At 54.3% G+C, this 25,729-nt stretch overlaps 3 protein-coding genes and 1 long non-coding RNA gene across 4 annotated transcripts in view; 1 reads left to right on the forward strand and 3 right to left on the reverse strand.

The window, feature by feature from the left end:
- Nucleotides 1-25,729, forward strand: part of LOC145534148 (uncharacterized) — a 770,273-nt gene that overhangs the window by 203,419 nt on the left and 541,125 nt on the right. The window contains exons 26-28 of the long non-coding RNA XR_014074274.1: nt 2,911-3,022; nt 10,556-10,667; nt 18,200-18,311. This is a non-coding gene — a long non-coding RNA (uncharacterized LOC145534148). The remainder of the gene's footprint in view (nt 1-2,910; nt 3,023-10,555; nt 10,668-18,199; nt 18,312-25,729) is intronic.
- LOC145534011 (uncharacterized) lies at nt 3,601-7,744 on the reverse strand. The gene is made up of 3 exons (XM_081561375.1): nt 6,672-7,744; nt 5,960-6,272; nt 3,601-5,707 (listed from the first exon to the last, which is right to left on the reverse strand). Exons 1-3 carry the CDS (start codon nt 6,906-6,908, stop codon nt 5,079-5,081), a joined length of 1,179 nt encoding a protein of 392 aa, XP_081417501.1. The 5' UTR covers nt 6,909-7,744; the 3' UTR covers nt 3,601-5,078.
- On the reverse strand, nt 12,692-14,914 carry LOC145533973 (uncharacterized). Its single transcript, XM_081561328.1, has 3 exons — nt 14,317-14,914; nt 13,605-13,917; nt 12,692-13,352 (listed from the first exon to the last, which is right to left on the reverse strand). Exons 1-3 carry the CDS (start codon nt 14,551-14,553, stop codon nt 12,724-12,726), a joined length of 1,179 nt encoding a protein of 392 aa, XP_081417454.1. The 5' UTR covers nt 14,554-14,914; the 3' UTR covers nt 12,692-12,723.
- LOC145533952 (uncharacterized) lies at nt 20,344-25,435 on the reverse strand. Its single transcript, XM_081561304.1, has 3 exons — nt 21,961-25,435; nt 21,249-21,561; nt 20,344-20,996 (listed from the first exon to the last, which is right to left on the reverse strand). Exons 1-3 carry the CDS (start codon nt 22,195-22,197, stop codon nt 20,368-20,370), a joined length of 1,179 nt encoding a protein of 392 aa, XP_081417430.1. The 5' UTR covers nt 22,198-25,435; the 3' UTR covers nt 20,344-20,367.

Consider the following 25,729-nt stretch of genomic DNA (forward strand, 5'->3'; position numbering starts at 1 on the left):
GAAAAGTCTGGACCGTCGACTCCTTTCCTCTCTTTGGTTCCGTGTCTCTCTCTGGCTGTGTCCCTCTCTTTTCCTTTCTCAGTTCCGTCTGTGTCTTCCTCTTTCTCTCTCGTGTGTGGATGGATGGATGCTAGGGATGCACATGTATATGATTAGATGAGGGTTATGTTTTAGGGATAGGTTAGAGGGAGAGAAAGGCTTTAGGTTGGAGTTGGTCATGGGGGAAGGGTCAAGGGTGGTGGTGGTGTTGTTTCTTGGAATCTGAGTGCTGTGCATTCTTCGTCTCTTTCCATATGAACCCCTTCTCAGATACACCACTTGCAAGGAGTCTCTCATGTTCTGTTTCCTATCTTTTGCATTTGTGAATGCTTAGCTTCTCTGTTGTGAAGAGGTTCCATTGGATGGAAACCCATGGGTGTACTTCGTGTACCTCTTTGCCTTACTTGAAGAGACCCATTTCGACCTCCGCCCAGCAAATGGCAAGGAGACTCTGATGTTAAGGAGCCTTTGACCTACGCTTCTTTCTAGCTATCTCATGACATCAGTCTTTAGGGTGAGGTTTTCCCCCTATATTGAGGTGGTATGAGATCAAAACCAATAGCGTTCTTCAGATGTAGCTGTCTGGTTTTCCCATGGACATTGATTGAAGAGGCTTTCTTGTTCCCATTTGGATATTCTCCCCTTCTGTGTCAGAGATGAGTTGACCATGGATGCTGGGGTTTGTTTCTGGACCCTCCACTTTATTCCATCGATCTGGATCTGTGTGTGTTGTTGTATTCCCAATAGCATACTGTCCTGCTGCTGCTGCTGCGGCTAAGTCACTTCAGTCGTGTCTGACTCTGCGTGACCCCATGGCCTGCAGCCTACCAGGCTCCTCCGTCCAGGACGTTTTCCAGGCAAGAGTACTGGAGTGGGTCGCCATTGCCTTCTCCGATACTCTCCTGAGGATCCTAGTTTGGTCGTCTAATTTCCTTTCACACAACCTTGGATGTCCGTATCGGGGCTTTTTCGTCGGATTGTATTGACAGTTTAGGCTCTTTTCTGTCTCCGTACCCCTTTTGCAATTCTTTGTTCGGTGCGAAAATGCATTGGCATGTTGGGAGGAATAGCATCGAAGCTGTGGATTGCCTTGTGGGGCTGTGACATCATTTTCCCAATAGGAATTCTTTCAAGCCCTGAGCACAGCTTCTCTTTCCAGTGATTGGTGTGGGCTTGATCTTCCTTCTTCCATCTCTCGCCGTTTTGTGAGAACAGGTCCATCCTTCCCTTCTGGGTTAGATGGACTGGTGGGTATCACTTCAGTGAATGGCATTGTCAGTGGGGGTGATAATTCCCTTCTCGTTGGAAGACTTTGCTGTGAGTATTAGAAATGCAAGTGACTTCTCTTCCCCTTCCTCCCTGTCCATCTCTCAGAGCCACCGGGAAACAGAGGCCTCATCCACGGTCACACAGGCCTGAGGGGGTGCAACTAGACTGTTGTTTCTTCAGGCCCTCAGTGCTGGACATCATCCGGGATCCTCTGTGTGTGTCTTCCTCAGTCTGGTGTCCCTTCAGACCTTTCCCTAGTTTTCACAGGCTTGTTGTGTTGGTGTTCTTTGTCTGTTTGGAGACACATCCTTGATAAGCTTTGTGTTTCCACTCATTCGTCTCGCGATGTATGACCTGTCTTTTGCTTTTGTCATGAGGTCTTTCCCACAGTAGATATCTTTGATTTTGCAAAGTCCACTGTATTCTCTGGGTTTTCTTTTTGTGGACTGGGTTTTAGTTTTGTGTGTGAAGACTCAAAGCACGTGTCTGGTTTCTGCTCATTGTTCTTCGAGATTTGTGACAAGTTTTCATGGAAAGTTTGTCTAGGGATAACTGGAAGTGAATTCGGTGTAAGGTGTCAAGTCTCCATCTCCATTCCTGTCATCCCCTGCAGTTTCCAATTCCCTGTTCCTGAGTGGTTTTAGAGACCTTGTGGGGAGTTTGGTTGCATTGGAGTTTGCATTTCCACCTTGATTCGATTCACACTGTTCTGCCCTCAGGGACACTGTCAAGGGGGAGTGAGGAGCAGCCTGCACTTCCAGCAGTGACCACACGGTGGGGCGAGTGCTGCTCTCCCCTCAGGGAGCCCCAGGCCACAGGCATCCCAGTGAGGAGCCAGTTCTGTGCTCAGCTGGAAGGAGTTAGTCTCTCAGGAGCCTCTGAGCCCTTGCCTTTGGATCACCCAGGGTGGGCATTTACTGGGACAGAAAAAATTGCCCTGAATTCCATGGACGGAAGAGCCTGGCTGTGTAGAGTTCGTGAGTTGCCGCGAATCAGACACAACTGAGGACACAAAAATTCTATAGATTAAAACACTTTTTGGGGGTGGGGGGGAGTGAAAGGGGGGGATGTGGGTTTTTTTGTCTTATATAATAGCCAAGGGAAATCTAGTTTAAACCTAAATTCACATAGACGGGAAAGGTATAGCTCTCCGTCACCCTATTAAAAAAAAAAAAAAAACTACTAAACTTTTCTGGAAGTTTATTTAGTAGCTTCCTTGAGCAGTTCATTGTGAAGCATTTTTTTTTTTTTTTTCTGTGACATTGGCCTCATTAAAAAGCACGGTTTGCCTTTACTGGATAATTCTGTTCATTGGTTTCTTAGGGAACCTTGGTAATATTTGAGTTTCCTGGGGAGTATGGTCACATGACCTGGCCCTGGCCAATCGGTGCGTTCCACCTCCCTGGCCACTGTGATTGGCTCCGGGCTGGGGCAGTGCCCAATCGGGGCCCAGGGCCGGGCCTCCCGTTGGAAGCCAGGGGAAGACGAGCTGTCGTCCTGCTGGGGTAGGGGAAGGGGTGGGGCCGGGGGAGGTCAGGCTCCAGCAGTGGGAGGGGCGTGAGGCCCGCCTGCGGCAGTTGGTGACCTTCCTGCTCCCCTCAGGGCAGAGCCGCCGGCCTGAGAATGAGGGCGCTGCTGAGCCCAGGGCCTGGGATGGCCCGTTGCTGCTGTGGTCCCAGAGCTCCACCCGCGACCTGAGGGAAGCCGTCTGCCCGTGAGTCCTCTCCCGCTTGTCTGTCAGCTTGTTTGAACCATGCTGGGTTTTCTGCCCAGCTGGCTAAGGGGAGTCCCTGGAAATGCAAGGGTATGGGTTTTGGCAGACTTCAGGGAAGACATGCCAGATGAGCCTGGGAGACTCCAGCTTAATCTGGATTCAGGAGATATCTCTTCGGGCCAGCTAGTAATTGTAGGATAAGCCTAATGAGTCTTCACAGGATGAAGAGAGTAACGTGCCAAGGTAGCAATCGATGTCCTCATTCGAGAGGATGAAGCTGGTGCTCAGAGAAGGGGGGAACTTGGCCACAGCAAGGAGGTGTGCACCCAGACAGAACCCCCAGATCCGGCCATTGGAGCTCAGGGAGGCCACTGGTGTGGCTTGTCCCTGTGGCAGGGGCCGAGGCACGCAGCCCACCCTGATTCCTGCGGGGGCCTGACTTGGGAAGTGCCATCTGGTAGCTTTGAGACTCACCAAACCAAATTGCACTGGAGAGAGGAGGGACACCTTCCTTCATCCACCCCCCACCCCCGCCGGATTCCCACATACCCTGACCCCTTTCTCCCGATTTCGGAGCCATTTCCAGAGTCCCGCTCATATGACCTCATTCGAAGTGCACTGTGGACGAGCTGCCATCTGCAGCTACTACCACAGCGGCCAAGGGCTTTAGCTCCCGACTACCTCCCTTCCTTTGGAACTTGGGGGCCCTCTACTCCCCACTTGCACACCACAGACCTTTGCTGAGGATTGTGGGGACCCTCACTCAGTTTGCAGTACGTTGTAGCCATCCCTGTCCTCTCTATACCTCCCTTGAAACTCAGCTTGTGAGCTCCTTTGGAGCAGCGTGGCCCACCTGGCTGCAACGGAAGAGACACAGCTGACAGTGAAACAACAGCTTAGATCTGAGACCCGGAAAGCTCTGTCAGAAGGGACCTCCCTCTTCACACCGTAGAGGCTGTAGGAGGCGCCAGGCTTTCGAACCAGTGCTGGGGCCAAAATGACTCCACAGCTGTTTTCCTTCCTGGGGAGGGTTCTGGCTCGAGTGGGAATGGCTCAAGTCTCCTAAGGTTCTGCAAGCCCACTGTGTGCAGATTCACGGTACACAGAGAGGAGAAGGTGGAGTCCTGCCCTGTAGGTGGTCACAGCTCACGGATGAGCCAGGCAGGCAGGCAGGCAGGGCATGAGAACACCTGAGCTGCCTTCATGAGTGAATGGTGTGGGGGCAGAGGAAGAGAAGCCGGTCTGCTCCCTCGTGTGGTGCCCCAGGCAGGTTGTCCCCAGAGGAAACCCTTACGACGGTGAGGACTATCACTGCTGTTTCCCAAGGGGTTCCGTCGGTGCGTGTCTTCCCCGGAGCGGTCAGGCCGTCTCTCAAGTACACGGGCCATGGGCATTGCCTCTCCTTGGAACTTCCCATGTGTTTCTCTTTTTTATGGAACAGTGATTTTCTAGAGGGGTTCTGGGCCACAAGGATGTTGGGTCATTTTCTAGCCTTCTGTCATGAAGAACGCTTTCCTGGGTGTTGGGGTGGTTTGTTGTTCCAGCTCCCTTTCTTGGCTTCTTTTGGGAGCTGGTGCAACAAGACGAGCTCAGCCTCTGCCTTCTGGCTGAGATGTCACCCTTGACACAGCAATGCCTGCCTGGAGATAATGATGGCAGTTGCCAAAAGGGCTTCGTTTGGCACATGGTATCTTGAAAGGACGTACACCGTCCTTTCAGATATCAAAGGCTAGTTCAAATGACGTACAAATGAGAACTCTCCAATGGAGTCTTACAGTAGTTGGAGAGTCCAAAAAACACTCCTTCAGTCATTTCACTGAGAGTCATTGATTGGGGACACCAAGAATATAGGAAGGAATGCACAAAGAAAGGATGAAATTGTGTTCAGGATCGGGGGAAGGGATGAACAGGGCATGCTTGCCTTGAATCCAGGCTTTGTTGGGGGGTGGGGCATAAAGATCAAACGGGTCTGAAACTACAAAGTGGTGATGGTAACACAGTATCACCAGAGTTACACAACAGTGTTCCCAAATTGCAACAATGATGAAAAAGTTTACTAATCCCAACTTAACCAACAAAAGTACAGGAAACCATACAAAAAATAAAACATCACCAGAAAGGTGGAAACAAACCAAATGCAAAGCAGTTCAGGGGAAAGGAACTCCATGTCCCCTGGGGGCAGACCGAGTTGCCAGCGTTCACGGTGAGCAGACGGGGATGGAGGCTGCAGAGCCGACCGCTCCCCTGGACGTGGTGTTTCCGGCAAGGGCTCTGGGTGTCTGTCCAGAGCGGGGGCTCGTTCTCCCTGCAGGGGTGGGTGAGTCATCGTGGGCGTCTGGGTGTTGTGCGGGAGCCAGGGCAGGCTCTCCCTGCCGAGGCGGTGACTCCTCCTCTGCCTCGGGTTCTCCTGCCAGAGCCCGAGCAGGTAGAGGTGCACGTGGAGGTGGAGGTTCTGGCTGAGGGGGTGGGACATCAGTGCCTGGGGCTGGGGGTCCTGCAGGCATGGAGATCCGATCTGCCCGGTGTGCTGGCCAGTACCCAGCTGGCCTGGTGTCTCTGCGAGGGCAAGTCTCGGTTCTCCATCTGCCCTCGGTGGATCCCTGGGTCCTGCACCTGGAGCCAGCACCTCTGTAGGGACAGGTCTGGGAAGCGGAGCCTGGTTCCAGTTGGAGGCCAGTGCTAGAGCTGGGGGAGAAGCAAAGTTTGCCCACAGGCCAGCCTTGGCATGTGCGTCTCCCGGGACAGAAAGCTTCCAAGAGATTCCCAAAGACTACCCAGCGTCGGATGTCTTTTGGGACTGAAGTGTGCAAGATGGGGGGCGGGGGGTGTGAGGCCAGCGCTTGCTGCAGGCCCAGCAGCAGCTTTCGGGGACTCGTCCCTGTGTAGCTCAGCACCCCCTCCCCACACACTCCCGTGCACCAGCCCCAGCGTCCTCACCTCTGTGCTCTGGCGTGCTGGGCTCCAGGTCCTCCTGCTGCCTCAGAGGCCGGGGTTCTCGGGACTCTGGGTCGGAGCCGGGTGTGCTGAGCTCCGTGGCAGCCTCAGACTGGGCCGCCGGGTGTGTCCTGGGCGGTGTCTCGGCAGCAGGCCTTCCCCGCCTCCGCTTCTCCCCCGGTGGGGCTGATGCCTCCGTGGGCACGCTCACCTGGAGCCTGCACTGGGCCTCACGGGCGGGGGGGTGGTGCTCCGACCCCTCCCTCCGGGAGGTGGATGGGGTGTCCCCGTCCTCGGCCTCATCACGTGGGAAGCTCTGCAACGACAGTGACCGTCAGCCAGCCATGCTAGGAGTTTTCCGAGCTGGGCCTGGGCAGTGGAGCCGCTGCTTCTGCCTGCTCGAACTTCTCTTCCCAGAAGGGTCAGAGACGTGTGTCTGCTCAGATCCCCACCCGGGAGGAAAGAGACCCACCTGAGGGTGTGAGGTCCGCCTGGGCGGCCGCCGCTGCCCGCACTCTCCCCATCCCGCCCAGCCTGCTCTCCCCTGGGGTGTGGACACAACTTGTCCGCAGGCTTCTGACCCCACATCCGCCTGGGCTTCCTTGAGGGAGACACACCCCAAGAAACCCGCATCCACACACACAGGCAAAGGACCCGCTGTTTCCGGGTGGCATGGGAGAGGCGGCCTGGTCCGTCCTGGGGCTCCCCGTGTTACCTTTCTGTTTCTCCGGGCAAAGGGCCAGAGGCCTCTCGGGGGTGTCCTGAGCCAACGTCGACAGGGTGCCCGCGCACACTGCCTGTGAGCACTCCTGAGGCCCCGGCCTCTGGGCAGGGGCAAACAGCAGAACATCCTGGCAGCCAGTGAACTGGCTGGGGGCTCCTCTCCGCTCTGGAGGCCTGGATACCCGGGCTGCGGGTTCTGTTGGGTTCTGTTGCCGGCAGGTGACATCATCTCCTGGGGTTCGTGCTGAGGTCCCTTCCCCAAAACTTCCCAAGGGAATCTCTGGGTTTCTGACTGCTCGACCACCCCCCTTAGGCCATGTGCAGGCACAGTGACACCCACACAGCCCAGCCCACAGCCCTGGGGAGGCCTGGGTTCAGCCAGGGCCTGAGCTCCGAGGACCCCACTGCTCTCAGACCAGGCTCCTTCTTCTCATAAGTGGTGTGGCCCTGGACAAGCATATGCCCCTCAGGGTTGCCCCAGTCTCTCCATCTGCAGAGTGGTGGTCATTCTCCCATCTGCTTCCTAGGTCTGTCGGCCTACGAGCAGCTCCATGCCTTTCCACCTGGGGCCGATATCACGTGGAGCTTGTGCGCTGAGACTTCAGAAAGAAAGATTCCATCCAGGGCTGACACAGCACAGAATGGGGCAGAACGAGGCCTGGATGTGCCGTGGTACCCAGGAAAAGGCACTCCCCCTCCTGACTGTTTTGAGACCCCGCATCCAAGTTGGAGGACCGAAAGGAAGACTCGAAGGTCTCCCTCTCTTATAGAAAAGAGTAGCCAACTTTCTGCTCCTCTGTTTCCATTGAGATTCTGTTCAAGTGTCCCAGCTCGGCTTCTGCGGGTGGCTGAGCTTCTAGTGGCTCCCTGCGTTCTTGTCTTTTCCTCTCCAAACCTTCCGTCCTTTTCCCCCTTCTGGGGTGGAAGGGCGCTGTCATTGCTTCTACCTTCGAGGCAGATTGAGGAAAAGTCTGGACCGTCGACTCCTTTCCTCTCTTTGGTTCCGTGTCTCTCTCTGGCTGTGTCCCTCTCTTTTCCTTTCTCAGTTCCGTCTGTGTCTTCCTCTTTCTCTCTCGTGTGTGGATGGATGGATGCTAGGGATGCACATGTATATGATTAGATGAGGGTTATGTTTTAGGGATAGGTTAGAGGGAGAGAAAGGCTTTAGGTCGGAGTTGGTCATGGGGGAAGTGTCAAAGGTGGTGGTGGTGTTGTTTCTTGGAATCTGAGTGCTGTGCATTCTTCGTCTCTTTCCATATGAACCCCTTCTCAGATACACCACTTGCAAGGAGTCTCTCATGTTCTGTTTCCTATCTTTTGCATTTGTGAATGCTTAGCTTCTCTGTTGTGAAGAGGTTCCATTGGATGGAAACCCATGGGTGTACTTCGTGTACCTCTTTGCCTTACTTGAAGAGACCCATTTCGACCTCCGCCCAGCAAATGGCAAGGAGACTCTGATGTTAAGGAGCCTTTGACCTACGCTTCTTTCTAGCTATCTCATGACATCAGTCTTTAGGGTGAGGTTTTCCCCCTATATTGAGGTGGTATGAGATCAAAACCAATAGCGTTCTTCAGATGTAGCTGTCTGGTTTTCCCATGGACATTGATTGAAGAGGCTTTCTTGTTCCCATTTGGATATTCTCCCCTTCTGTGTCAGAGATGAGTTGACCATGGATGCTGGGGTTTGTTTCTGGACCCTCCACTTTATTCCATCGATCTGGATCTGTGTGTGTTGTTGTATTCCCAATAGCATACTGTCCTGCTGCTGCTGCTGCGGCTAAGTCACTTCAGTCGTGTCTGACTCTGCGTGACCCCATGGCCTGCAGCCTACCAGGCTCCTCCGTCCAGGACGTTTTCCAGGCAAGAGTACTGGAGTGGGTCGCCATTGCCTTCTCCGATACTCTCCTGAGGATCCTAGTTTGGTCGTCTAATTTCCTTTCACACAACCTTGGATGTCCGTATCGGGGCTTTTTCGTCGGATTGTATTGACAGTTTAGGCTCTTTTCTGTCTCCGTACCCCTTTTGCAATTCTTTGTTCGGTGCGAAAATGCATTGGCATGTTGGGAGGAATAGCATCGAAGCTGTGGATTGCCTTGTGGGGCTGTGACATCATTTTCCCAATAGGAATTCTTTCAAGCCCTGAGCACAGCTTCTCTTTCCAGTGATTGGTGTGGGCTTGATCTTCCTTCTTCCATCTCTCGCCGTTTTGTGAGAACAGGTCCATCCTTCCCTTCTGGGTTAGATGGACTGGTGGGTATCACTTCAGTGAATGGCATTGTCAGTGGGGGTGATAATTCCCTTCTCGTTGGAAGACTTTGCTGTGAGTATTAGAAATGCAAGTGACTTCTCTTCCCCTTCCTCCCTGTCCATCTCTCAGAGCCACCGGGAAACAGAGGCCTCATCCACGGTCACACAGGCCTGAGGGGGTGCAACTAGACTGTTGTTTCTTCAGGCCCTCAGTGCTGGACATCATCCGGGATCCTCTGTGTGTGTCTTCCTCAGTCTGGTGTCCCTTCAGACCTTTCCCTAGTTTTCACAGGCTTGTTGTGTTGGTGTTCTTTGTCTGTTTGGAGACACATCCTTGATAAGCTTTGTGTTTCCACTCATTCGTCTCGCGATGTATGACCTGTCTTTTGCTTTTGTCATGAGGTCTTTCCCACAGTAGATATCTTTGATTTTGCAAAGTCCACTGTATTCTCTGGGTTTTTTTTTTTGTGGACTGGGTTTTAGTTTTGTGTGTGAAGACTCAAAGCACGTGTGCGGTTTCTGCTCATTGTTCTTCGAGATTTGTGACAAGTTTTCATGGAAAGTTTGTCTAGGGATAACTGGAAGTGAACTCGGTGTAAGGTGTCAAGTCTCCATCTCCATTCCTGTCATCCCCTGCAGTTTCCAATTCCCTGTTCCTGAGTGGTTTTAGAGACCTTGTGGGGAGTTTGGTTGCATTGGAGTTTGCATTTCCACCTTGATTCGATTCACACTGTTCTGCCCTCAGGGACACTGTCAAGGGGGAGTGAGGAGCAGCCTGCACTTCCAGCAGTGACCACACGGTGGGGCGAGTGCTGCTCTCCCCTCAGGGAGCCCCAGGCCACAGGCATCCCAGTGAGGAGCCAGTTCTGTGCTCAGCTGGAAGGAGTTAGTCTCTCAGGAGCCTCTGAGCCCTTGCCTTTGGATCACCCAGGGTGGGCATTTACTGGGACAGAAAAAATTGCCCTGAATTCCATGGACGGAAGAGCCTGGCTGTGTAGAGTTCGTGAGTTGCCGCGAATCAGACACAACTGAGGACACAAAAATTCTATAGATTAAAACACTTTTTGGGGTTGGGGGGGAGTGAAAGGGGGGGATGTGGGTTTTTTTGTCTTATATAATAGCCAAGGGAAATCTAGTTTAAACCTAAATTCACATAGACGGGAAAGGTATAGCTCTCCGTCACCCTATTAAAAAAAAAAAAAAAAAAACTACTAAACTTTTCTGAAAGTTTATTTAGTAGCTTCCTTGAGCAGTTCATTGTGAAGCATTTTTTTTTTTTTTCTGTGACATTGGCCTCATTAAAAAGCACGGTTTGCCTTTACTGGATAATTCTGTTCATTGGTTTCTTAGGGAACCTTGGTAATATTTGAGTTTCCTGGGGAGTATGGTCACATGACCTGGCCCTGGCCAATCGGTGCGTTCCACCTCCCTGGCCACTGTGATTGGCTCCGGGCTGGGGCAGTGCCCAATCGGGGCCCAGGGCCGGGCCTCCCGTTGGAAGCCAGGGGAAGACGAGCTGTCGTCCTGCTGGGGTAGGGGAAGGGGTGGGGCCGGGGGAGGTCAGGCTCCAGCAGTGGGAGGGGCGTGAGGCCCGCCTGCGGCAGTTGGTGACCTTCCTGCTCCCCTCAGGGCAGAGCCGCCGGCCTGAGAATGAGGGCGCTGCTGAGCCCAGGGCCTGGGATGGCCCATTGCTGCTGTGGTCCCAGAGCTCCACCCGAGACCTGAGGGAAGCCGTCTGCCCGTGAGTCCTCTCCCGCTTGTCTGTCAGCTTGTTTGAACCATGCTGGGTTTTCTGCCCAGCTGGCTAAGGGGAGTCCCTGGAAATGCAAGGGTGTGGGTTTTGGCAGACTTCAGGGAAGACATGCCAGGTGAGCCTGCGAGACTCCAGCTTAATCTGGATTCAGGAGATATCTCTTCGGGCCAGCTAGTAATTGTAGGATAAGCCTAATGAGTCTTCACAGGATGAAGAGAGTAACGTGCCAAGGTAGCAATCGATGTCCTCATTCGAGAGGATGAAGCTGGTGCTCAGAGAAGGGGGGAACTTGGCCACAGCAAGGAGGTGTGCACCCAGACAGAACCCCCAGATCCGGCCATTGGAGCTCAGGGAGGCCACTGGTGTGGCTTGTCCCTGTGGCAGGGGCCGAGGCACGCAGCCCACCCTGATTCCTGCGGGGGCCTGACTTGGGAAGTGCCATCTGGTAGCTTTGAGACTCACCAAACCAAATTGCACTGGAGAGAGGAGGGACACCTTCCTTCATCCACCCCCCACCCCCGCCGGATTCCCACATACCCTGACCCCTTTCTCCCGATTTCGGAGCCATTTCCAGAGTCCCGCTCATATGACCTCATTCGAAGTGCACTGTGGACGAGCTGCCATCTGCAGCTACTACCACAGCGGCCAAGGGCTTTAGCTCCCGACTACCTCCCTTCCTTTGGAACTTGGGGGCCCTCTACTCCCCACTTGCACACCACAGACCTTTGCTGAGGATTGTGGGGACCCTCACTCAGTTTGCAGTACGTTGTAGCCATCCCTGTCCTCTCTATACCTCCCTTGAAACTCAGCTTGTGAGCTCCTTTGGAGCAGCGTGGCCCACCTGGCTGCAACGGAAGAGACACAGCTGACAGTGAAACAACAGCTTAGATCTGAGACCCGGAAAGCTCTGTCAGAAGGGACCTCCCTCTTCACACCGTAGAGGCTGTAGGAGGCGCCAGGCTTTCGAACCAGTGCTGGGGCCAAAATGACTCCACAGCTGTTTTCCTTCCTGGGGAGGGTTCTGGCTCGAGTGGGAATGGCTCAAGTCTCCTAAGGTTCTGCAAGCCCACTGTGTGCAGATTCACGGTACACAGAGAGGAGAAGGTGGAGTCCTGCCCTGTAGGTGGTCACAGCTCACGGATGAGCCAGGCAGGCAGGCAGGCAGGGCATGAGAACACCTGAGCTGCCTTCATGAGTGAATGGTGTGGGGGCAGAGGAAGAGAAGCCGGTCTGCTCCCTCGTGTGGTGCCCCAGGCAGGTTGTGCCCAGAGGAAACCCTTACGACGGTGAGGACTATCACTGCTGTTTCCCAAGGGGTTCCGTCGGTGCGTGTCTTCCCCGGAGCGGTCAGGCCGTCTCTCAAGTACACGGGCCATGGGCATTGCCTCTCCTTGGAACTTCCCATGTGTTTCTCTTTTTTATGGAACAGTGATTTTCTAGAGGGGTTCTGGGCCACAAGGATGTTGGGTCATTTTCTAGCCTTCTGTCATGAAGAACGCTTTCCTGGGTGTTGGGGTGGTTTGTTGTTCCAGCTCCCTTTCTTGGCTTCTTTTGGGAGCTGGTGCAACAAGACGAGCTCAGCCTCTGCCTTCTGGCTGAGATGTCACCCTTGACACAGCAATGCCTGCCTGGAGATAATGATGGCAGTTGCCAAAAGGGCTTCGTTTGGCACATGGTATCTTGAAAGGACGTACACCGTCCTTTCAGATATCAAAGGCTAGTTCAAATGACGTACAAATGAGAACTCTCCAATGGAGTCTTACAGTAGTTGGAGAGTCCAAAAAACACTCCTTCAGTCATTTCACTGAGAGTCATTGATTGGGGACACCAAGAATATAGGAAGGAATGCACAAAGAAAGGATGAAATTGTGTTCAGGATCGGGGGAAGGGATGAACAGGGCGTGCTTGCCTTGAATCCAGGCTTTGTTGGGGGGTGGGGCATAAAGATCAAACGGGTCTGAAACTACAAAGTGGTGATGGTAACACAGTATCACCAGAGTTACACAACAGTGTTCCCAAATTGCAACAATGATGAAAAAGTTTACTAATCCCAACTTAACCAACAAAAGTACAGGAAACCATACAAAAAATAAAACATCACCAGAAAGGTGGAAACAAAGCAAATGCAAAGCAGTTCAGGGGAAAGGAACTCCATGTCCCCTGGGGGCAGACCGAGTTGCCAGCGTCCACGGTGAGCAGACGGGGATGGAGGCTGCAGAGCCGACCGCTCCCCTGGACGTGGTGTTTCCGGCAAGGGCTCTGGGTGTCTGTCCAGAGCGGGGGCTCGTTCTCCCTGCAGGGGTGGGTGAGTCATCGTGGGCGTCTGGGTGTTGCGCGGGAGCCAGGGCAGGCTCTCCCTGCCGAGGCGGTGACTCCTCCTCTGCCTCGGGTTCTCCTGCCAGAGCCCGAGCAGGTAGAGGTGCACGTGGAGGTGGAGGTTCTGGCTGAGGGGGTGGGACATCAGTGCCTGGGGCTGGGGGTCCTGCAGGCATGGAGATCCGATCTGCCCGGTGTGCTGGCCAGTACCCAGCTGGCCTGGTGTCTCTGCGAGGGCAAGTCTCGGTTCTCCATCTGCCCTCGGTGGATCCCTGGGTCCTGCACCTGGAGCCAGCACCTCTGTAGGGACAGGTCTGGGAAGCGGAGCCTGGTTCCAGTTGGAGGCCAGTGCTAGAGCTGGGGGAGAAGCAAAGTTTGCCCACAGGCCAGCCTTGGCATGTGCGTCTCCCGGGACAGAAAGCTTCCAAGAGATTCCCAAAGACTACCCAGCGTCGGATGTCTTTTGGGACTGAAGTGTGCAAGATGGGGGGCGGGGGGTGTGAGGCCAGCGCTTGCTGCAGGCCCAGCAGCAGCTTTCGGGGACTCGTCCCTGTGTAGCTCAGCACCCCCTCCCCACACACTCCCGTGCACCAGCCCCAGCGTCCTCACCTCTGTGCTCTGGCGTGCTGGGCTCCAGGTCCTCCTGCTGCCTCAGAGGCCGGGGTTCTCGGGACTCTGGGTCGGAGCCGGGTGTGCTGAGCTCCGTGGCAGCCTCAGACTGGGCCGCCGGGTGTGTCCTGGGCGGTGTCTCGGCAGCAGGCCTTCCCCGCCTCCGCTTCTCCCCCGGTGGGGCTGATGCCTCCGTGGGCACGCTCACCTGGAGCCTGCACTGGGCCTCACGGGCGGGGGGGTGGTGCTCCGACCCCTCCCTCCGGGAGGTGGATGGGGTGTCCCCGTCCTCGGCCTCATCACGTGGGAAGCTCTGCAACGACAGTGACCGTCAGCCAGCCATGCTAGGAGTTTTCCGAGCTGGGCCTGGGCAGTGGAGCCGCTGCTTCTGCCTGCTCGAACTTCTCTTCCCAGAAGGGTCAGAGACGTGTGTCTGCTCAGATCCCCACCCGGGAGGAAAGAGACCCACCTGAGGGTGTGAGGTCCGCCTGGGCGGCCGCCGCTGCCCGCACTCTCCCCATCCCGCCCAGCCTGCTCTCCCCTGGGGTGTGGACACAACTTGTCCGCAGGCTTCTGACCCCACATCCGCCTGGGCTTCCTTGAGGGAGACACACCCCAAGAAACCCGCATCCACACACACAGGCAAAGGACCCGCTGTTTCCGGGTGGCATGGGAGAGGCGGCCTGGTCCGTCCTGGGGCTCCCCGTGTTACCTTTCTGTTTCTCCGGGCAAAGGGCCAGAGGCCTCTCGGGGGTGTCCTGAGCCAACGTCGACAGGGTGCCCGCGCACACTGCCTGTGAGCACTCCTGAGGCCCCGGCCTCTGGGCAGGGGCAAACAGCAGAACATCCTGGCAGCCAGTGAACTGGCTGGGGGCTCCTCTCCGCTCTGGAGGCCTGGATACCCGGGCTGCGGGTTCTGTTGGGTTCTGTTGCCGGCAGGTGACATCATCTCCTGGGGTTCGTGCTGAGGTCCCTTCCCCAAAACTTCCCAAGGGAATCTCTGGGTTTCTGACTGCTCGACCACCCCCCTTAGGCCATGTGCAGGCACAGTGACACCCACACAGCCCAGCCCACAGCCCTGGGGAGGCCTGGGTTCAGCCAGGGCCTGAGCTCCGAGGACCCCACTGCTCTCAGACCAGGCTCCTTCTTCTCATAAGTGGTGTGGCCCTGGACAAGCATATGCCCCTCAGGGTTGCCCCAGTCTCTCCATCTGCAGAGTGGTGGTCATTCTCCCATCTGCTTCCTAGGTCTGTCGGCCTACGAGCAGCTCCATGCCTTTCCACCTGGGGCCGATATCACGTGGAGCTTGTGCGCTGAGACTTCAGAAAGAAAGATTCCATCCAGGGCTGACACAGCACAGAATGGGGCAGAACGAGGCCTGGATGTGCCGTGGTACCCAGGAAAAGGCACTCCCCCTCCTGACTGTTTTGAGACCCCGCATCCAAGTTGGAGGACCGAAAGGAAGACTCGAAGGTCTCCCTCTCTTATAGAAAAGAGTAGCCAACTTTCTGCTCCTCTGTTTCCATTGAGATTCTGTTCAAGTGTCCCAGCTCGGCTTCTGCGGGTGGCTGAGCTTCTAATGGCTCCCTGCGTTCTTGTCTTTTCCTCTCCAAACCTTCCGTCCTTTTCCCCCTTCTGGGGTGGAAGGGCGCTGTCATTGCTTCTACCTTCGAGGCAGATTGAGGAAAAGTCTGGACCGTCGACTCCTTTCCTCTCTTTGGTTCCGTGTCTCTCTCTGGCTGTGTCCCTCTCTTTTCCTTTCTCAGTTCCGTCTGTGTCTTCCTCTTTCTCTCTCGTGTGTGGATGGATGGATGCTAGGGATGCACATGTATATGATTAGATGAGGGTTATGTTTTAGGGATAGGTTAGAGGGAGAGAAAGGCTTTAGGTCGGAGTTGGTCATGGGGGAAGGGTCAAGGGTGGTGGTGGTGTTGTTTCTTGGAATCTGAGTGCTGTGCATTCTTCGTCTCTTTCCATATGAACCCCTTCTCAGATACACCACTTGCAAGGAGTCTCTCATGTTCTGTTTCCTATCTTTTGCATTTGTGAATGCTTAGCTTCTCTGTTGTGAAGAGGTTCCATTGGATGGAAACCCATGGGTGTACTTCGTGTACCTCTTTGCCTTACTTGAAGAGACCCATTTCGACCTCCGCCCAGCAAATGGCAAGGAGACTCTGATGTTAAGGAGCCTTTGACCTACGCTTCTTTCTAGCTATCTCATGACATCAGTCTTTAGGGTGAGGTTTTCCCCCTATATTGAGGTGGTATGAGATCAAAACCAATAGCGTTCTTCAGATGTAGCTGTCTGGTTTTCCCATGGACATTGATTGAAGAGGCTTTCTTGTTCCCATTTGGATATTCTCCCCTTCTGTGTCAGAGATGAGTTGACCATGGATGCTGGGGTTTGTTTCTGGACCCTCCACTTTATTCCATCGATCTGGATCTGTGTGTGTTGTTGTATTCCCAATAGCATACTGTCCTGCTGCTGCTGCTGCGGCTAAGTCACTTCAGTCGTGTCTGACTCTGCGTGACCCCATGGCCTGCAGCCTACCAGGCTCCTCCGTCCAGGACGTTTTCCAGGCAAGAGTACTGGAGTGGGTCGCCATTGCCTTCTCCGATACTCTCCTGAGGATCCTAGTTTGGTCGTCTAATTTCCTTTCACACAACCTTGGATGTCCGTATCGGGGCTTTTTCGTCGGATTGTATTGACAGTTTAGGCTCTTTTCTGTCTCCGTACCCCTTTTGCAATTCTTTGTTCGGTGCGAAAATGCATTGGCATGTTGGGAGGAATAGCATCGAAGCTGTGGATTGCCTTGTGGGGCTGTGACATCATTTTCCCAATAGGAATTCTTTCAAGCCCTGAGCACAGCTTCTCTTTCCAGTGATTGGTGTGGGCTTGATCTTCCTTCTTCCATCTCTCGCCGTTTTGTGAGAACAGGTCCATCCTTCCCTTCTGGGTTAGATGGACTGGTGGGTATCACTTCAGTGAATGGCATTGTCAGTGGGGGTGATAATTCCCTTCTCGTTGGAAGACTTTGCTGTGAGTATTAGAAATGCAAGTGACTTCTCTTCCCCTTCCTCCCTGTCCATCTCTCAGAGCCACCGGGAAACAGAGGCCTCATCCACGGTCACACAGGCCTGAGGGGGTGCAACTAGACTGTTGTTTCTTCAGGCCCTCAGTGCTGGACATCATCCGGGATCCTCTGTGTGTGTCTTCCTCAGTCTGGTGTCCCTTCAGACCTTTCCCTAGTTTTCACAGGCTTGTTGTGTTGGTGTTCTTTGTCTGTTTGGAGACACATCCTTGATAAGCTTTGTGTTTCCACTCATTCGTCTCGCGATGTATGACCTGTCTTTTGCTTTTGTCATGAGGTCTTTCCCACAGTAGATATCTCTGATTTTGCAAAGTCCACTGTATTCTCTGGGTTTTTTTTTTTTGTGGACTGGGTTTTAGTTTTGTGTGTGAAGACTCAAAGCACGTGTGCGGTTTCTGCTCATTGTTCTTCGAGATTTGTGACAAGTTTTCATGGAAAGTTTGTCTAGGGATAACTGGAAGTGAACTCGGTGTAAGGTGTCAAGTCTCCATCTCCATTCCTGTCATCCCCTGCAGTTTCCAATTCCCTGTTCCTGAGTGGTTTTAGAGACCTTGTGGGGAGTTTGGTTGCATTGGAGTTTGCATTTCCACCTTGATTCGATTCACACTGTTCTGCCCTCAGGGACACTGTCAAGGGGGAGTGAGGAGCAGCCTGCACTTCCAGCAGTGACCACACGGTGGGGCGAGTGCTGCTCTCCCCTCAGGGAGCCCCAGGCCACAGGCATCCCAGTGAGGAGCCAGTTCTGTGCTCAGCTGGAAGGAGTTAGTCTCTCAGGAGCCTCTGAGCCCTTGCCTTTGGATCACCCAGGGTGGGCATTTACTGGGACAGAAAAAATTGCCCTGAATTCCATGGACGGAAGAGCCTGGCTGTGTAGAGTTCGTGAGTTGCCGCGAATCAGACACAACTGAGGACACAAAAATTCTATAGATTAAAACACTTTTTGGGGGTGGGGGGGAGTGAAAGGGGGGGATGTGGGTTTTTTTGTCTTATATAATAGCCAAGGGAAATCTAGTTTAAACCTAAATTCACATAGACGGGAAAGGTATAGCTCTCCGTCACCCTATTAAAAAAAAAAAAAAAAACTACTAAACTTTTCTGGAAGTTTATTTAGTAGCTTCCTTGAGCAGTTCATTGTGAAGCATTTTTTTTTTTTTTCTGTGACATTGGCCTCATTAAAAAGCACGGTTTGCCTTTACTGGATAATTCTGTTCATTGGTTTCTTAGGGAACCTTGGTAATATTTGAGTTTCCTGGGGAGTATGGTCACATGACCTGGCCCTGGCCAATCGGTGCGTTCCACCTCCCTGGCCACTGTGATTGGCTCCGGGCTGGGGCAGTGCCCAATCGGGGCCCAGGGCCGGGCCTCCCGTTGGAAGCCAGGGGAAGACGAGCTGTCGTCCTGCTGGGGTAGGGGAAGGGGTGGGGCCGGGGGAGGTCAGGCTCCAGCAGTGGGAGGGGCGTGAGGCCCGCCTGCGGCAGTTGGTGACCTTCCTGCTCCCCTCAGGGCAGAGCCGCCGGCCTGAGAATGAGGGCGCTGCTGAGCCCAGGGCCTGGGATGGCCCGTTGCTGCTGTGGTCCCAGAGCTCCACCCGTGACCTGAGGGAAGCCGTCTGCCCGTGAGTCCTCTCCCGCTTGTCTGTCAGCTTGTTTGAACCATGCTGGGTTTTCTGCCCAGCTGGCTAAGGGGAGTCCCTGGAAATGCAAGGGTGTGGGTTTTGGCAGACTTCAGGGAAGACATGCCAGATGAGCCTGGGAGACTCCAGCTTAATCTGGATTCAGGAGATATCTCTTCGGGCCAGCTAGTAATTGTAGGATAAGCCTAATGAGTCTTCACAGGATGAAGAGAGTAACGTGCCAAGGTAGCAATCGATGTCCTCATTCGAGAGGATGAAGCTGGTGCTCAGAGAAGGGGGGAACTTGGCCACAGCAAGGAGGTGTGCACCCAGACAGAACCCCCGGATCCGGCCATTGGAGCTCAGGGAGGCCACTGGTGTGGCTTGTCCCTGTGGCAGGGGCCGAGGCACGCAGCCCACCCTGATTCCTGCGGGGGCCTGACTTGGGAAGTGCCATCTGGTAGCTTTGAGACTCACCAAACCAAATTGCACTGGAGAGAGGAGGGACACCTTCCTTCATCCACCCCCCACCCCCGCCGGATTCCCACATACCCTGACCCCTTTCTCCCGATTTCGGAGCCATTTCCAGAGTCCCGCTCATATGACCTCATTCGAAGTGCACTGTGGACGAGCTGCCATCTGCAGCTACTACCACAGCGGCCAAGGGCTTTAGCTCCCGACTACCTCCCTTCCTTTGGAACTTGGGGGCCCTCTACTCCCCACTTGCACACCACAGACCTTTGCTGAGGATTGTGGGGACCCTCACTCAGTTTGCAGTACGTTGTAGCCATCCCTGTCCTCTCTATACCTCCCTTGAAACTCAGCTTGTGAGCTCCTTTGGAGCAGCGTGGCCCACCTGGCTGCAACGGAAGAGACACAGCTGACAGTGAAACAACAGCTTAGATCTGAGACCCGGAAAGCTCTGTCAGAAGGGACCTCCCTCTTCACACCGTAGAGGCTGTAGGAGGCGCCAGGCTTTCGAACCAGTGCTGGGGCCAAAATGACTCCACAGCTGTTTTCCTTCCTGGGGAGGGTTCTGGCTCGAGTGGGAATGGCTCAAGTCTCCTAAGGTTCTGCAAGCCCACTGTGTGCAGATTCACGGTACACAGAGAGGAGAAGGTGGAGTCCTGCCCTGTAGGTGGTCACAGCTCACGGATGAGCCAGGCAGGCAGGCAGGCAGGGCATGAGAACACCTGAGCTGCCTTCATGAGTGAATGGTGTGGGGGCAGAGGAAGAGAAGCCGGTCTGCTCCCTCGTGTGGTGCCCCGGGCAGGTTGTCCCCAGAGGAAACCCTTACGACGGTGAGGACTATCACTGCTGTTTCCCAAGGGGTTCCGTCGGTGCGTGTCTTCCCCGGAGCGGTCAGGCCGTCTCTCAAGTACACGGGCCATGGGCATTGCCTCTCCTTGGAACTTCCCATGTGTTTCTCTTTTTTATGGAACAGTGATTTTCTAGAGGGGTTCTGGGCCACAAGGATGTTGGGTCATTTTCTAGCCTTCTGTCATGAAGAACGCTTTCCTGGGTGTTGGGGTGGTTTGTTGTTCCAGCTCCCTTTCTTGGCTTCTTTTGGGAGCTGGTGCAACAAGACGAGCTCAGCCTCTGCCTTCTGGCTGAGATGTCACCCTTGACACAGCAATGCCTGCCTGGAGATAATGATGGCAGTTGCCAAAAGGGCTTCGTTTGGCACATGGTATCTTGAAAGGACGTACACCGTCCTTTCAGATATCAAAGGCTAGTTCAAATGACGTACAAATGAGAACTCTCCAATGGAGTCTTACAGTAGTTGGAGAGTCCAAAAAACACTCCTTCAGTCATTTCACTGAGAGTCATTGATTGGGGACACCAAGAATATAGGAAGGAATGCACAAAGAAAGGATGAAATTGTGTTCAGGATCGGGGGAAGGGATGAACAGGGCGTGCTTGCCTTGAATCCAGGCTTTGTTGGGGGGTGGGGCATAAAGATCAAACGGGTCTGAAACTACAAAGTGGTGATGGTAACACAGTATCACCAGAGTTACACAACAGTGTTCCCAAATTGCAACAATGATGAAAAAGTTTACTAATCCCAACTTAACCAACAAAAGTACAGGAAACCATACAAAAAATAAAACATCACCAGAAAGGTGGAAACAAAGCAAATGCAAAGCAGTTCAGGGGAAAGGAACTCCATGTCCCCTGGGGGCAGACCGAGTTGCCAGCGTCCACGGTGAGCAGACGGGGATGGAGGCTGCAGAGCCGACCGCTCCCCTGGACGTGGTGTTTCCGGCAAGGGCTCTGGGTGTCTGTCCAGAGCGGGGGCTCGTTCTCCCTGCAGGGGTGGGTGAGTCATCGTGGGCGTCTGGGTGTTGCGCGGGAGCCAGGGCAGGCTCTCCCTGCCGAGGCGGTGACTCCTCCTCTGCCTCGGGTTCTCCTGCCAGAGCCCGAGCAGGTAGAGGTGCACGTGGAGGTGGAGGTTCTGGCTGAGGGGGTGGGACATCAGTGCCTGGGGCTGGGGGTCCTGCAGGCATGGAGATCCGATCTGCCCGGTGTGCTGGCCAGTACCCAGCTGGCCTGGTGTCTCTGCGAGGGCAAGTCTCGGTTCTCCATCTGCCCTCGGTGGATCCCTGGGTCCTGCACCTGGAGCCAGCACCTCTGTAGGGACAGGTCTGGGAAGCGGAGCCTGGTTCCAGTTGGAGGCCAGTGCTAGAGCTGGGGGAGAAGCAAAGTTTGCCCACAGGCCAGCCTTGGCATGTGCGTCTCCCGGGACAGAAAGCTTCCAAGAGATTCCCAAAGACTACCCAGCGTCGGATGTCTTTTGGGACTGAAGTGTGCAAGATGGGGGGCGGGGGGTGTGAGGCCAGCGCTTGCTGCAGGCCCAGCAGCAGCTTTCGGGGACTCGTCCCTGTGTAGCTCAGCACCCCCTCCCCACACACTCCCGTGCACCAGCCCCAGCGTCCTCACCTCTGTGCTCTGGCGTGCTGGGCTCCAGGTCCTCCTGCTGCCTCAGAGGCCGGGGTTCTCGGGACTCTGGGTCGGAGCCGGGTGTGCTGAGCTCCGTGGCAGCCTCAGACTGGGCCGCCGGGTGTATCCTGGGCGGTGTCTCGGCAGCAGGCCTTCCCCGCCTCCGCTTCTCCCCCGGTGGGGCTGATGCCTCCGTGGGCACGCTCACCTGGAGCCTGCACTGGGCCTCACGGGCGGGGGGGTGGTGCTCCGACCCCTCCCTCCGGGAGGTGGATGGGGTGTCCCCGTCCTCGGCCTCATCACGTGGGAAGCTCTGCAACGACAGTGACCGTCAGCCAGCCATGCTAGGAGTTTTCCGAGCTGGGCCTGGGCAGTGGAGCCGCTGCTTCTGCCTGCTCGAACTTCTCTTCCCAGAAGGGTCAGAGACGTGTGTCTGCTCAGATCCCCACCCGGGAGGAAAGAGACCCACCTGAGGGTGTGAGGTCCGCCTGGGCGGCCGCCGCTGCCCGCACTCTCCCCATCCCGCCCAGCCTGCTCTCCCCTGGGGTGTGGACACAACTTGTCCGCAGGCTTCTGACCCCACATCCGCCTGGGCTTCCTTGAGGGAGACACACCCCAAGAAACCCGCATCCACACACACAGGCAAAGGACCCGCTGTTTCCGGGTGGCATGGGAGAGGCGGCCTGGTCCGTCCTGGGGCTCCCCGTGTTACCTTTCTGTTTCTCCGGGCAAAGGGCCAGAGGCCTCTCGGGGGTGTCCTGAGCCAACGTCGACAGGGTGCCCGCGCACACTGCCTGTGAGCACTCCTGAGGCCCCGGCCTCTGGGCAGGGGCAAACAGCAGAACATCCTGGCAGCCAGTGAACTGGCTGGGGGCTCCTCTCCGCTCTGGAGGCCTGGATACCCGGGCTGCGGGTTCTGTTGGGTTCTGTTGCCGGCAGGTGACATCATCTCCTGGGGTTCGTGCTGAGGTCCCTTCCCCAAAACTTCCCAAGGGAATCTCTGGGTTTCTGACTGCTCGACCACCCCCCTTAGGCCATGTGCAGGCACAGTGACACCCACACAGCCCAGCCCACAGCCCTGGGGAGGCCTGGGTTCAGCCAGGGCCTGAGCTCCGAGGACCCCACTGCTCTCAGACCAGGCTCCTTCTTCTCATAAGTGGTGTGGCCCTGGACAAGCATATGCCCCTCAGGGTTGCCCCAGTCTCTCCATCTGCAGAGTGGTGGTCATTCTCCCATCTGCTTCCTAGGTCTGTCGGCCTACGAGCAGCTCCATGCCTTTCCACCTGGGGCCGATATCACGTGGAGCTTGTGCGCTGAGACTTCAGAAAGAAAGATTCCATCCAGGGCTGACACAGCACAGAATGGGGCAGAACGAGGCCTGGATGTGCCGTGGTACCCAGGAAAAGGCACTCCCCCTCCTGACTGTTTTGAGACCCCGCATCCAAGTTGGAGGACCGAAAGGAAGACTCGAAGGTCTCCCTCTCTTATAGAAAAGAGTAGCCAACTTTCTGCTCCTCTGTTTCCATTGAGATTCTGTTCAAGTGTCCCAGCTCGGCTTCTGCGGGTGGCTGAGCTTCTAGTGGCTCCCTGCGTTCTTGTCTTTTCCTCTCCAAACCTTCCGTCCTTTTCCCCCTTCTGGGGTGGAAGGGCGCTGTCATTGCTTCTACCTTCGAGGCAGATTGAGGAAAAGTCTGGACCGTCGACTCCTTTCCTCTCTTTGGTTCCGTGTCTCTCTCTGGCTGTGTCCCTCTCTTTTCCTTTCTCAGTTCCGTCTGTGTCTTCCTCTTTCTCTCTCGTGTGTGGATGGATGGATGCTAGGGATGCACATGTATATGATTAGATGAGGGTTATGTTTTAGGGATAGGTTAGAGGGAGAGAAAGGCTTTAGGTCGGAGTTGGTCATGGGGGAAGGGTCAAGGGTGGTGGTGGTGTTGTTTCTTGGAATCTGAGTGCTGTGCATTCTTCGTCTCTTTCCATATGAACCCCTTCTCAGATACACCACTTGCAAGGAGTCTCTCATGTTCTGTTTCCTATCTTTTGCATTTGTGAATGCTTAGCTTCTCTGTTGTGAAGAGGTTCCATTGGATGGAAACCCATGGGTGTACTTCGTGTACCTCTTTGCCTTACTTGAAGAGACCCATTTCGACCTCCGCCCAGCAAATGGCAAGGAGACTCTGATGTTAAGGAGCCTTTGACCTACGCTTCTTTCTAGCTATCTCATGACATCAGTCTTTAGGGTGAGGTTTTCCCCCTATATTGAGGTGGTATGAGATCAAAACCAATAGCGTTCTTCAGATGTAGCTGTCTGGTTTTCCCATGGACATTGATTGAAGAGGCTTTCTTGTTCCCATTTGGATATTCTCCCCTTCTGTGTCAGAGATGAGTTGACCATGGATGCTGGGGTTTGTTTCTGGACCCTCCACTTTATTCCATCGATCTGGATCTGTGTGTGTTTGTGTTGTTGTATTCCCAATAGCATACTGTCCTGCTGCTGCTGCTGCGGCTAAGTCACTTCAGTCGTGTCTGACTCTGCGTGACCCCATGGCCTGCAGCCTACCAGGCTCCTCCGTCCAGGACGTTTTCCAGGCAAGAGTACTGGAGTGGGTCGCCATTGCCTTCTCCGATACTCTCCTGAGGATCCTAGTTTGGTCGTCTAATTTCCTTTCACACAACCTTGGATGTCCGTATCGGGGCTTTTTCGTCGGATTGTATTGACAGTTTAGGCTCTTTTCTGTCTCCGTACCCCTTTTGCAATTCTTTGTTCGGTGCGAAAATGCATTGGCATGTTGGGAGGAATAGCATCGAAGCTGTGGATTGCCTTGTGGGGCTGTGACATCATTTTCCCAATAGGAATTCTTTCCAGCCCTGAGCACAGCTTCTCTTTCCAGTGATTGGTGTGGGCTTGATCTTCCTTCTTCCATCTCTCGCCGTTTTGTGAGAACAGGTCCATCCTTCCCTTCTGGGTTAGATGGACTGGTGGGTATCACTTCAGTGAATGGCATTGTCAGTGGGGGTGATAATTCCCTTCTCGTTGGAAGACTTTGCTGTGAGTATTAGAAATGCAAGTGACTTCTCTTCCCCTTCCTCCCTGTCCATCTCTCAGAGCCACCGGGAAACAGAGGCCTCATCCACGGTCACACAGGCCTGAGGGGGTGCAACTAGACTGTTGTTTCTTCAGGCCCTCAGTGCTGGACATCATCCGGGATCCTCTGTGTGTGTCTTCCTCAGTCTGGTGTCCCTTCAGACCTTTCCCTAGTTTTCACAGGCTTGTTGTGTTGGTGTTCTTTGTCTGTTTGGAGACACATCCTTGATAAGCTTTGTGTTTCCACTCATTCGTCTCGCGATGTATGACCTGTCTTTTGCTTTTGTCATGAGGTCTTTCCCACAGTAGATATCTTTGATTTTGCAAAGTCCACTGTATTCTCTGGGTTTTTTTTTTTTTTTTTGTGGACTGGCTTTTAGTTTTGTGTGTGAAGACTCAAAGCACGTGTCCGGTTTCTGCTCATTGTTCTTCGAGATTTGTGGCAAGTTTTCATGGAAAGTTTGTCTAGGGATAACTGGAAGTGAACTCGGTGTAAGGTGTCAAGTCTCCATCTCCATTCCTGTCATCCCCTGCAGTTTCCAATTCCCTGTTCCTGAGTGGTTTTAGAGACCTTGTGGGGAGTTTGGTTGCATTGGAGTTTGCATTTCCACCTTGATTCGATTCACACTGTTCTGCCCTCAGGGACACTGTCAAGGGGGAGTGAGGAGCAGCCTGCACTTCCAGCAGTGACCACACGGTGGGGCGAGTGCTGCTCTCCCCTCAGGGAGCCCCAGGCCACAGGCATCCCAGTGAGGAGCCAGTTCTGTGCTCAGCTGGAAGGAGTTAGTCTCTCAGGAGCCTCTGAGCCCTTGCCTTTGGATCACCCAGGGTGGGCATTTACTGGGACAGAAAAAATTGCCCTGAATTCCATGGACGGAAGAGCCTGGCTGTGTAGAGTTCGTGAGTTGCCGCGAATCAGACACAACTGAGGACACAAAAATTCTATAGATTAAAACACTTTTTGGGGTTGGGGGGGAGTGAAAGGGGGGGATGTGGGTTTTTTTGTCTTATATAATAGCCAAGGGAAATCTAGTTTAAACCTAAATTCACATAGACGGGAAAGGTATAGCTCTCCGTCACCCAACTAAAAAAAAAAAAAAAAAAACTACTAAACTTTTCTGGAAGTTTATTTAGTAGCTTCCTTGAGCAGTTCATTGTGAAGCATTTTTTTTTTTTCTGTGACATTGGCCTCATTAAAAAGCACGGTTTGCCTTTACTGGATAATTCTGTTCATTGGTTTCTTAGGGAACCTTGGTAATATTTGAGTTTCCTGGGGAGTATGGTCACATGACCTGGCCCTGGCCAATCGGTGCGTTCCACCTCCCTGGCCACTGTGATTGGCTCCGGGCTGGGGCAGTGCCCAATCGGGGCCCAGGGCCGGGCCTCCCGTTGGAAGCCA

Source organism: Giraffa tippelskirchi, chromosome 14, assembly GCF_054371585.1.
Source record: "Giraffa tippelskirchi isolate mGirTip1 chromosome 14, T2T-mGirTip1v1.2.pri, whole genome shotgun sequence".
NCBI lineage: Eukaryota > Metazoa > Chordata > Mammalia > Artiodactyla > Giraffidae > Giraffa > Giraffa tippelskirchi.